The sequence below is a fragment of the Lepisosteus platostomus genome, chromosome 5 (genome assembly GCF_059453375.1).
Source record: "Lepisosteus platostomus isolate fLepPlt1 chromosome 5, fLepPlt1.hap1, whole genome shotgun sequence".
NCBI lineage: Eukaryota > Metazoa > Chordata > Actinopteri > Semionotiformes > Lepisosteidae > Lepisosteus > Lepisosteus platostomus.
The window spans coordinates 34,728,435-34,740,971 of NC_142615.1; the positions used below are offsets into that span (position 1 = coordinate 34,728,435).

The 12,537-nt window shown below is 41.3% G+C and overlaps 1 protein-coding gene across 1 annotated transcript; it reads right to left on the reverse strand.

Moving 5' to 3' along the window:
• Positions 1–1,495: 1,495 nt before the first annotated feature.
• LOC148665808 (uncharacterized) lies at positions 1,496–8,178 on the reverse strand. Its single transcript, XM_088631654.1, has 2 exons — positions 7,686–8,178; positions 1,496–3,731 (listed from the first exon to the last, which is right to left on the reverse strand). Exons 1-2 carry the CDS (start codon positions 8,071–8,073, stop codon positions 1,735–1,737), a joined length of 2,385 nt encoding a protein of 794 aa, XP_088487780.1. The 5' UTR covers positions 8,074–8,178; the 3' UTR covers positions 1,496–1,734.
• Between the last annotated feature and the right edge of the window lie 4,359 nt (positions 8,179–12,537).

Here is a 12,537-nt window from a genome sequence, read left to right on the forward strand (position 1 = left end):
GCAGGGTGAAAATCCGTAAGGCTGCAGGGCCTGATGGGATACCACCTCGAGTCCTAAGGACATGTGCAGCCCAGCTGACCACAGTGTTTACGGACATCTTTAACTCCTCCCTGTCACAGTCCATGGTCCCCACCTGCTTTAAAAAAACCACTATTGTTCCAACCCCCAAAAAGACAAAAGTGACATGCATGAATGATTACTGCCCAGTAGCATTAATATCTGTGGTGATGAAATGCCTGGAGAAGCTGGTGTTGTCACACATCAACTCCTCCATCACAGAGTCCCTGGACCCCTTGCAGTTCGCCTACCAGAACAACAGATCAGTGGATGATGCTGTCTCCCTGGCTCTGCATACAGCCTTGGAACACCTGGACACTAAGAACTCGTATGTGAGAATGCTGTTTGTGGACTACAGTTCAGCATTCAATTCCATCATACCCAGTCAACTGGTGACAAAGCTCAGGGGATTAGGTCTGTGCAACTCTGTCTGCAACTGGCTGCTGGACTTTCTTATCGAGAGACCACAGGTGGTGCGGATAGGCAATAAAACATCAACACCACTCACCCTGAGCACTTGAACCCCACAAGGCTGCTGTCTGAGTCCAAGGTTGTACTCCCTATTTACTCACGACTGCACAGCAAGACACAACAACAACCGCATCATTAAGTTTGCCGATGACACCACTATAATAGGACTGATCAGTGATGATGACGAGTCCACTTACATGGATGAAGTTGTACAGCTGCTTAGGTGGTGTCATACCAATAACCTGGACTTGAACATAAAGAAAACGAAAGAGATAATAGTGGACTTTCGGAGACACAGGCCATACACTCACAGCCCACTCAGTATTGATGGAACGGAAGTGGAAACAGTCACCAGCTTTAGGTTTTTGGGAATTCACATCTCTAAAGATCTAACCTGGACTGTGAACACTGACTATCATGAAGAAGGCTCAGCAGCGCCTTTATTTCTTGAGGTGCCTCAGTCGATGGGGGATGCCAATACATGTGTTGGTGAACTTCTCCCGCTGCACCATCGAGAGCGTCCTCACCAACGGGATCACCGTGTGGTATGGCAACACCTCTTCACGAGAAAGAAAGGCACTGCAGAGAATGGTCAATATGGCCCAGAAGATCATCGGCTAAGGTCTCACCGCTGCCGTGGTAGAATTCTGGCCATCACAGAGGACAGTCACCACCCCGGGCATGAGCTCTTCACCCCACTGCCCTCAGGCAAGAGATATAAGAGCATACGGACACTTACCACTAGATTCTTCAATACCTTCAATACAAGCAGTGAGACTGGCGAACACATTTAGCCATCCCCCTCGGACCACACCTACACCATCACCATCTACCTCTTTATGATTTCTTATCTATTGCACATCTCCAGTCATTGTTTACACATCTGTATTCTTCTTCTTCTTCTTCTTCTTTTTCACAGCCTTAGTCCCAGACTGTCCTGGGGTCAGCTGCTTTGGTTGCTCTTCTCCGTTTACACATCTGTATTGTTTACATTCAAACTGTCTACATGTTTACTTGCACATTGTCTATTGTTTATTTGTACATTGTCTTGATGCACTGTTTTCACTTTGTCTTGTTTTTTACACTTGTTTTACAATCGAGAGACTTTCTGTAAGTAAGAATTCCATTGTACCAGTACCGGTTACATATGGCAATTAAGTTCAAGTTCAAGTTCAGAGAGACTGGCAAAGGAGCAGCAAACTCAAGCTACAACGGTCTCTGTCCTGTGTGAATGCGCTGGTGGACTATTAATCTACTTGACTGACTAAAACTCTTCCCACACTGACTACAGCTGAAAGGTCTCTCTCCTGTGTGAATGCGCTGGTGGGTTTTTAAGTTACTTGACTGACTAAAACTCTTCCCACACTGATTGCAGCTGAACGGTCTCTCTCCTGTGTGAATGCGCTGGTGGCTTTTTAAGTGACTTGACTTACTAAAACTCTTCCCACACTGACTGCAGCTGAACGGTCTTTCTCCTGTGTGAATGCGCTGGTGGGTTTTTAAGTGACTTGACTTACTAAAACTCTTCCCACACTGATTGCAGCTGAATGGTCTCTCTCCTGTGTGAATGCGCTGGTGGCTTTTTAAGTGACTTGACTTACTAAAACTCTTCCCACACTGATTGCAGCTGAACGGTCTTTCTCCTGTGTGAATGCGCTGATGTCGTTTTAAGAGGTGCGAGTGACTAAAACTCTTCCCACACTGACTACAGCTGAAAGGTCCCTCTCCTGTGTGAATGCACCGGTGTGATTGTAATTGGCTTATCTGACTAAAACTCTTCCCACACTCACTGCAGCTGAACGGTCTCTCTCCTGTGTGAATGCGCTGGTGTGATTTTAAGTGGCTTATTTGACTAAAACTCTTCCCACACTGACTGCACCTGAACGATCTCTCTCCTGTGTGAATGCGCTGGTGGATAATTAAGTTACTTGACTGACTAAAATTCTTCCCACACTCACTGCAGCTGAATGGTCTCTCTCCTGTGTGAATGTGCTGATGTCGTTTTAAGAGGTGCGAGTGACTAAAACTCTTCCCACACTGACTACAGCTGAAAGGTCTCTCTCCTGTGTGTATGCGCTGGTGTGACTGTAAGTGGTTTTTCTGATTAAAACTCTTCCCACACTGACTGCAGCTAAATGGTCTCTCTCCTGTGTGAATGCGCTGGTGGGTTTTTAAGTGACTTGACTGACTAAAACTCCTCCCACACTGACTACAGCTGAAAGGTCTCTCTCCTGTGTGAAGGTGCTGATAGGGTTTTGAAATGCTAGACTGACAGAAACGCTGCTCCTCCCTGTACCATAATGGCAGTTTGTCCACTCCATCTGAGCAAGGCCTTGAGTGATTCTTCTTTATCCCCTGATCGTGCTGGGGTCTCTTATTCTGAAAATGCTCCATGGAATGGTCTTGCTCGGTGTGCTGAAACTGAGATTTGTTTTCGTCATTATGTCCCTCAGTGTGCTGCACAGCACTATGAATCATCTGGAGCTCCTTCTCCAGCTCTCTGAGACTAAAACCGTCCAGTTCATTCAGTTGTTCCTCTCTTTCCTCAAGAACAGACATACTCTCCAGTTCATTAAAACTTTCAACGATTTTCTCAGTAACCAGATTATTAAACCTGTGTGTAAAGTCATCAGATACTAAGGGATTACATGATTGTTTGAGACTCTGCAATGACAGTCTCTCCACTTGAACAGAACAAGGCCTAATTATTATCAAGCCCTGTAGGAGCTTCTGTTGCTCCTCCCTGTACTGACTCTTCTCAGTGTGCTGTGACTCAGTACTGTTCTCTTCACCAGGTACATCAGTCTGCTGCTCTGCAGGGTCAATCAACTTGGGCTCCATGTCCTGCTCTGTAAGATTTAAAACATCCAGTTTTTCACCGTGCTCTTGTATAGAGATGCAGCCCAGTTCATTACAACCTTGTGTAATATTGATTGTGTCCAGATTATTAATCTTCTCTGTAAAATCATCACATACTAAGAGCCCAGGTGTCTCAATCTCAGGCTCTGTCTTCATCATGGGCACAGAGTCCAGATCCTTGACACTCTGTCTACTTTCTGTGTGCTGCTCACTAAGTGGCTCTTTCCCTTCTGCGGCAGTGAGCTCTGTCTCCTGCATCAGACTGGAGCCCCACTCCTCCACACTGTGCTGCAGTTCAAGAGGAGCCCTTTCCCCAGCTTCAATAAGAGCACTGGCCTCTGAATCTGTAAACACAAGACAAGACCTTTATAAGAATAAACTTTATTTTATAGTTTTATACCTTTAGAGGTGGCTTCTCAAAGCATTTTACAGAATGCCAACAACAAAAAATACACAAAATTAGCACGATGAGAATACACAGTTAGGAGACAGTAGACAGTGGTACTAAGTACAGTAGGAACAGAGGGGTACAGAACAGTTAAATAAAGGCTCTTCTGAAGAAAATGTTTTTGAGTCTGTATTTGGAGTTTAGAGAACGTGACTCTCCGATATCCTTGGGGAGAGAGTTCCAGAGCTTGGGGCATAAAATTAGAAGGCCCTGTCACCCATACAATGTAGATGGCCTTGGGGGACAGATAGGAGAACAGAATAAGAAGAGAGAAGATTGCAAGGTAGGGAGTAGGGTGATAATATCAGACCAGCATGGAGGTGTCAAGCCAAGCCAAGACATGGAGAGTCTTATAGGTGAGCAGGAGGATTTTTAAGCCGATATGAAACTTGACAGGAAGCCAGTGCAAGGACTCCAGGATAGGAGTAATGTGATCATTTGTACTAGACCTGGTCAGGATTCTGGCTGCTGAATTTTAGACATACTGCAGTTTGTTCAATGTGGATTAAGAAACCCCAGAGTGTAGAGCGTTACAGTAGTCGATTTGGGAGAAGACAAAAATTTTCAGTCAAAGTTAGTGATAACACAGGGCGTAGTCGAGCAATATTTATGAGGTGAATTAAAGATGTTCTGACAACATGCTACACATGTGGGTCGAACGTCAAATATCATCCCCAAGTTTTTCAATTTAGACTGAAGCTCAAGTACGAGACGATCTACAGATAGGGTTACACATTGGTTGTACAAAGTTGATGGGTGGTGCCAGTAAGCATGACTTCAGTCTTGTCACAGTTAAAGGAAGGAAATTCTGAGTCACCCAAGTTTTTATATCGGGGATGCAAATAAATAGAATAGAGACAGCCACATCATCGTCAGGTTTGGTATGGATGTATATTTGAGAATCATCAGCATAGTAGTGATAGCTGAGGCCATTTGATCTTAAAAGCCTTAAACTACACACACGTATACTAGTACACTCACAATCAATTTGGGTTGTTTTAACATAGTGGAATAAGTGGGTATAGGGGCGTGTTCTGATTTAGCTCTGTCAGAAACATAACTACCATGTAAAAAGTAAGTCTACTGTAATAATATCACAATTACATTACATTTACATTAACACTGCACTGAGAGAGGGGTTAATACAGACACTTTCTGGACACTACAGTACATTAACACTGCATTGAGAGAAAGGGGTTAATACAGACACACTAACTGCACACTACAGGACATTAACACTGCACCGAAAGAGAGGTTAATACAGACATGCTGACTGGACACTATAGTACATTAACACTGCATTGAGAAAGAGAGGGGTTAATGCAAACACACTGACTGACTGGACACTCCAGTACATTAACACTGCAATCAGAGAAAGGGGTTAATACAGACACACTGACTGCACCTTACAGTACTTTAAAACTGCAGACAGAGGTGGTTTAATACAGACACACTGACTGGACACTACAGTACATTAACACTGCACTGAGAGAGGGGTTAATACAGACACTTTCTGGAAACTACACTACATTAACACTGCATTGAGAGAAAGGGATTAATACAGACACACTGACTGCACACTACAGGACATTAACACTGCACCGAAAGAGAGGTTAATACAGACATGCTGACTGACTGGACACTCCAGTACATTAACACTGCACTGAGAGAGAGGGATTAATACAGACACTGACTGCACAATACAGTACATTACCACTGTATTGAGAGAGGGCTTAATACAGGCACTGCGACTGGACAATACAGCACATTAACACTGCAATCAGAGAGAAGGATTAATACAGACAAACTGACTGCACATTACATTACTTTAAAACTGCACAGAGAGAGGCGGGTTAATACAGACACAATGACTGGACACTACAGGACATAAAGACTGCACTGAGAGAGAAGGGTGAATATGGACACACTGACTGGACACTACAGCACATTAACACTGCACTGAGAGAGAGGGGTTAATGGATACATACGGACATTTTCGTTTAATTGTTGATTTACCCTCGGGGCCATTTCAGGCTGTTCCTCTAATTTCAAAACCCCCTATACGTAACAGCTGGTGTCACCAATTTTCTGTGATGAACTGGTATCCCGTCCATGGTGTGTCCCACACTGTGCCACTTGCATGCTGGGATAGGCTCCGGCTCTACTGTACCCCTGTACTGGGTAGAGTAGTGAATTCAACTGAGAGGAAATGACTGTATCTCTAGAAGACTCATACACCTTCTGCTTTGTGCTTAATCCAAAGAGATCAGTAAGAGAACAGTGGACCTTGCAGTGCTGGTACTCAACAGTAAGAGCAGACAACACTGGCCAGACAGTCAGCACAAAAACACCATGAGAAAACCCCAGGGAACAGAGTTTGTACTTTTAATTCCTTCCAAATCCACAACACTCCTTCTCCTCCAAGATCAATCAACACAGAAGAATCCCCAAACTTCAAACACCCCAATACACTGCACCTCACCAGAGACAATCCAATATTCACTTGCTCCTGCACCTCAAACCCCTGACCGCTGGAAAACATAAGAATGCATACAGCCGTCGACTGATCGGCCATTTTTATCCTGTTTACAATTTCACGGTTATTTCCAGATTTTATTTGCGTTTGTAAATCCTAAAACACGTTTGGCCAAGAATGTTAAAAATAAGGAAGATGTTCCAATTTTTTTTAAACAAAACTAAACAAGTAAGATACCCACGTTTTTCCGTAATGATTACGTAAATACAGTAGCTTATCATTTTTTTTATCTGAGTCATTGAATGATATGGAGTCAGTCTAAATTATGTGTTCTAAGCCCTGTTTCTGAAATAAAGATGTTTTCAGCACCATCATTGGGAAAACAACAGTTCAGTACTGTACTGAGAATGAGGGGTTAGTACAGACACACTGACTGGACACTCCAGTACATGAACACTGCACTGAGAGAGAGAGGGGTTCATACAGACACACTGACTGGACACTCCAGTACATAAACACTGCACTGAGAGAGAGAGGGGTTCATACAAACACACTGACTAGACACTCCAGGACATGAACACTGCACTGAGAGAGAGACGGGTTCATACAGACACACTGAATAGACACTCCAGTACATGAACACTGCACTGAGAGAGAGGGGTTCATACAGACACACTGACTGGACACTCCAGTACATTACCACTGCACTGAGAGAGAGAGGGGTTCATACAGACACACTGACTGGACACTCCAGTACATTAACACTGCACTGAGAGAGAGGGGTTCATACAGACACACTGACTGGACACTCCAGTACATTAACACTGCACTGAGAGAGAGGGGTTCATACAGACACACTGACTGGACACTCCAGTACATGAACACTGCACTGAGAGAGAGGGGTTAATATAGACAAAGTGACTGACATAATAGTCCAAAGGAGTTAGTACAGACAGACCCTGGTGGACTGGAATGTTTAAACCTATCTATACAAATATAAAATCTAAAGATATAACACAATAATTATAATACAAATACAATATTTTTATTTTCCCGAATGACGTCGGATTGTGCACTGATTCGGTGAAAGAATTATATTATAATACAAATACAGTATTATATACCGTGGATATATATATATATTTCATAATAACGTCGGATTACACTGATTTAGAGAAACAAATGCTGGATATGAACGAGTTGTTTTTATAACCGGCCAACAGTTCAGTTTCCAGTAAAGAATCCCGTTGCTACGTCACACAGGTCTTTCCCACTTCACTCTGCATCTCTCCACTATATTCTCACCAGTGAGGACGTTAAAGATACTGGTTTTAAACACACACACTCTGACTACATACAAGTCACCACACTGACCTGACAGCTCCAGTTTCGTGTTCAATTCTTCTTTTATTTCTGCAGTCACTTCACAGGGAAGCGGGTGTCCAACACGATCTGTCTGTCTCCGATCTCCTCCTGCTCTCGACTCCTTCTCCCACAGCTGCAATCTCCACTTCAGGCTTTCGTTTTCATTCTTCAGCTGCGCCATTTCACTCCCGAAACTCTCTTCCACAAACTGTGTGATTTTAAACACAGACCGTCTCAACAGAGTCTGGGAGACGCTGCGGAGTTTGTTTTCAATCTCATCCTCAGAGTCAGACATCCTGTTTCGGAACACATGTGAAACTTCATACACGATCGATTTGAGCAAAACCTCCATGAAAGAGCGAAGCTCAGTTTCCAGATTGAACAGCAAAATTGCCATATTTAACCAAAATTGAACACAAATACAGAGAGTGTGCTGTGCTGATATTAAAATGACAAACACTAAAACTCCTACACCCCTACGAGTCTATATTACTGCAAAGGTTTTAATTCACACCTGAAGCAGGAACAGGAACTGAGCGATCACTCCTCCTACATCCTGGCACATGACGCACTTCCTTAGTGATTGTTGCTATGCACTTCACGTGAAGGACATTTTTAGTATGTTGTATCTTGTTGAATATACGATGAAAAATAATGTAGCATTGTTTACAAATATATGTACGTAAAATATACACATCTATATATACATACAAATATATATGTTGTTTTTTTCATATATTTCCAGATCCTTCGCCTGTATTGAAATAAATAACAGTACTTGTATTGAAATAAAGGGATCAAACTTTCAATGTAATAGATCCATATCTGAACAATGTTTATTAATAGACGGTAATGTGAACAATTCCTGTTGCCAATTGGTTGGATATCTCCAAGACATCCAAGAGATCAGGTATTGAAAATCATTTTTTAAACAGAAAATGTGAAATGGAAAGTAGGTCAAAAGCCTTCTGATAATCTAAGTACACCATACTACATGTTCTGTGCATCCATTAGTTTTATGGGCTTTATGGGATTTAATTAGTTAGACAAATTATATTTCTGATTACAATAGATAGTTTTATATCTCTATTCATAATAAAGGTTGGTTTTATTATAATTTATGATTTCTATAATTTATAGTAATCCTTTGTTTCATTTCTTTCAGAAAAAAAGACTGTAATATTGATAGAATAAGAAAAAAAGGTCCCTAAAAGACTGATTTGAATGAAGCATTTTTTGTCCACATTTAACATTTTGCAGCTCTCTGACAAACCAGCAGCATTCTGACAGAAAGAGCAGTTGTAAACTGTCATTGTCTGTTGTCCAGAGGAGCAGAGTGACTGAGAGGTCAGAGCTGTTAGCTGGTATTGTCAGTGTGAGAACAGCTCTCCAGCTCCGTCTCATTGACTTCACACCACCTGAGTGCTGATGCTCTTTCTCTCCTGTTCGTCTCCTCTCCACTACCGTCTTTTGTTCTTTTGTTTGATTTATCAGCTGCCCCTCATGCATGAAGGAGGCACCAAAGCCAAAACATTGTGTCTCTTTTCTTTTCACTATGGAATAAACCTTTACCTACTCCTGTCTCATTCACTCTCTTTTTCACCTTGTCTGCAGTCTCACCTCCTGCTGCTCCATTGTCTGCAGTTTCTGTCCAGAGTTTCACCTCCTGCTGCTCCATTGTCAGAATGAATGATGAGTCACAGGACTGTTCTCACCTGTTAACACCCAGTAACATTTCTGCCCAGGTGGCAATTTAAATACCTGATTCTGTATTTTAATGTGTCTGTTTTGTGTTTAATGTCTTCATCCTGCTCTTTTTGTAATGAAATTGTTGTACTTGAAGTTGTAAAACTCAAACCTTGGTTTACCATGAGATTGTAACGTGATTTCTTGTTGTAATGTTCATCTGCATTTGATATGTTTATATTTCACTATATTTAATCATAATCATATGTACTCATACATACTCCATGTAGATAATGTAAAAGAAATCTCATGTCACAGTAAAGGCTCACACAGCGAGAATTCTTGAAGAATAAAATCACACTGCACAACTTTGGAACATCATGTCCAAGTTTAGTGACAGCAACATTAGAAATTTTAAGCTAAGACATTTCAGATCACCTTTTTATTAAAAGTTCAAGCAAAATTGAATATTTTTGCAAGAAACATTTCAAAATCTCAATCAAATCCAGTACAATCCCGACAAGTTGGGAAACAATTTTATGGTTCTTATGGTAAGAAAAAAAATAACACGAGACCACACAGATTCTTTAATGTTTACATCAAAATGTTATTAGAGTAGGACACTGATGTGAATATGTGTTTGGGTTTCAATTAGCTGATTCTTGTTGAAGAATTGGTGATTTACGGTTAAAGAATCAGTAGTGTCGGATTAAGTCCCGTTCTAAGTTTCTTGCTTTTGTGAGCAAACTTACCCACATCTGCAATATTTTAAAATATATGGAATAATTAATTGGAAATAACTAAATTATCGACAATATCCAGTTATATACTTGAACAGACAAAAAAAATGATTATGATATTACATATACCCACATACTTCATATCCTACATATTAACATACTGACCAGAATAATTAAAAAGCTTTGATTCTGAACCCCTGCAGTTAGTGTTAATTAGAAAAACAACAGTGCTGAAACCTGAGCATAAATTCAGCTGCTCTCCAGGTTTGTTCCACATGGTTTTTTGTTGCAATTGAGCTCAGAGCTGGAGATGATCTCTAGATAGAACCGTGTAAACTAGTCCGCAGCTCTGTGCTCCTTTCGAAAGTTTGTTGCAATTGACCCAATGTGTGGTTCTATAGCTCTCAATGCACTGCTCGGGATATGAAGGGAATTACGGCTTCAGATTGTTTTTACTGAGCTCTGCATTGTTTTATTCATGCTGCCTACATGCTTTGAATTGCTGACATTGTCTTTTTAATACAAATCATCACACTGCTCTACATAGACCTGTCTTCGGGATCCTTACGATTGCTGAGAAACAAAGCTTCTGCATTCCGAGGATACTGATTCTTTCACCGTAAATCCCCAATTCTTCAACAAGAATCAGTGAAAACCAAACACTTATACACATTTGTATCCTAGCATGAAAGCAATATGATGGAAGCATTTGAGAATCTCCTTCACAGCACAGATGAGAATTTCGATTTCTTCCCCATTGCAGAGCATGTATGGGCACTCCCTCAGTACCCTGGTTTGTAAAACCACGACTTAAAGGTCGAAGCACTTTTTAATATTCTGGAGTCTCTCATTTGATGGCCAGAAATAAACAAATTTATGTCAGAACTTGAAAAGCTTTCTAAAATTGTTCGGTGATTCTTATTAAAAGAAATTACAAGAGCAGTCTAAACAGCTCCAGGCTACTAACTGCTTAATATAGTGATCAGCAGCTTGATAACCAATTTACAAGGCTGAAAATGATCCTGGAAGCACAGCAAACTTCTAACTGCTACTACTGTTTTGGGTTTTACAACCGAATAACAAAACGGCTTCAATTCCGTCGATTAGACTCAGTGAAACGTAAACACCTATGATATTTGCGGGAATTGTAAGTGTTTTGCACATGTCGAACTTAACGTCAAAGAACGTTCACCATTGTAACCAAGGCAACCACAGGAACAACATCAAGAAGCACAATCAATTCCCCATTTAAATCTTTCCTGTAAGGTGTGCTTTGTGAAAGCATGAAGTAAACCCCCAGATTGCTTTTGAACATGGACAAAGTATTTCTGATGGAGCGCTATGCGCAAAGATTTAATAAGCTTTACCCCTGCTGATGATTCGGCGTGAAGAAGTAAAAGTTTCACAAACAGTTTCACAGAAAAGCAGTTCGCCACCACAGCCAATAATAAATGTACTTGCCGGCACACTTCCATGTACACTGGCTCATAAGTGATCTCTTATCCTTGATGTTAAGCTGACAGCATGTCTTTTAGAAAGTCTATCTCTAAACACCTTGGGCAGCATCTCAACAGACTCTTTTACTGATCGTCTTGCAAATCAGAGGAAACAAAGTCTTAAAACAGTGTCATTTGGCAGCGGTGGGATTCAAACCCATGCCCAAAAAAGACTGTAGCCTAAATCCAGCATCTTAGACAGCTTGGTCACACTACCTTCCGCAGGGCCGATCTTCCTCACGTTGCTGGCTTGGAAAATGCCGGGGGCTTCAGCTCTTGTCATCAGATCTAATGGTATCATGACATGCGGAAGTGACTGCAACTTCATCTTCTGTGATGCTTTCAACAGCACAAACCGGCATAAACGTATCAATAACGAGGGAGCTGTTTCATCCTTTGTGCTGTTTGTAGCAGAGCGACTCCACGGAAATCGAATGAATTGAAAAGCAACAACCAAACTCCTCTGCTATTACTGTTGCTTTTTTCATAGTTTCTTCAAATCCTTCATTTGACCATCGATTTAGAAGGATATTGATGATAATACCACGTGAATTGTGGTTTTCTTTTGATCGCCAATTTTATTCAAATACCAGCCTTTTTTACAGTTGTCTTGCATGTTTCACAAGGTATAATAGCCCCCCTCGCATCCTCAGCTAACATATTTTAAAACTGCAACAAAATTTCAATGGATTATACAACATGTTTGTTTACATTTATATTAAAATTAAAGTAAATATACCATTATTCTTGTCAGGTTCTCCATCAAATCTGTGTTGTTATTTTAACATGTTTTAGCTGACAGTGTAACGGGAGTATAAATGAATTTTCCTGCCAGCCATTCAAAGAATAAATTCCTTGGGCGAACATGATTTTCTCTGACGTTGCCGGTTTTGCCGGCTTTGCCGGTGATATTGAATTATGTCTACAACTGTTGTAGTA

Excerpts from the sequence above, each read along its gene's own strand:
- LOC148665808 (XM_088631654.1), bottom strand. The coding sequence starts at position 8,073 with ATGGCAATTTTGCTGTTCAATCTGGAAACTGAGCTTCGCTCTTTCATG. Across the intron at positions 3,732-7,685 it reads CACGAAACTGGAGCTGTCAG|ATTCAGAGGCCAGTGCTCTT; the intron begins GTCAGTGTGGTG and ends TTGTGTTTACAG.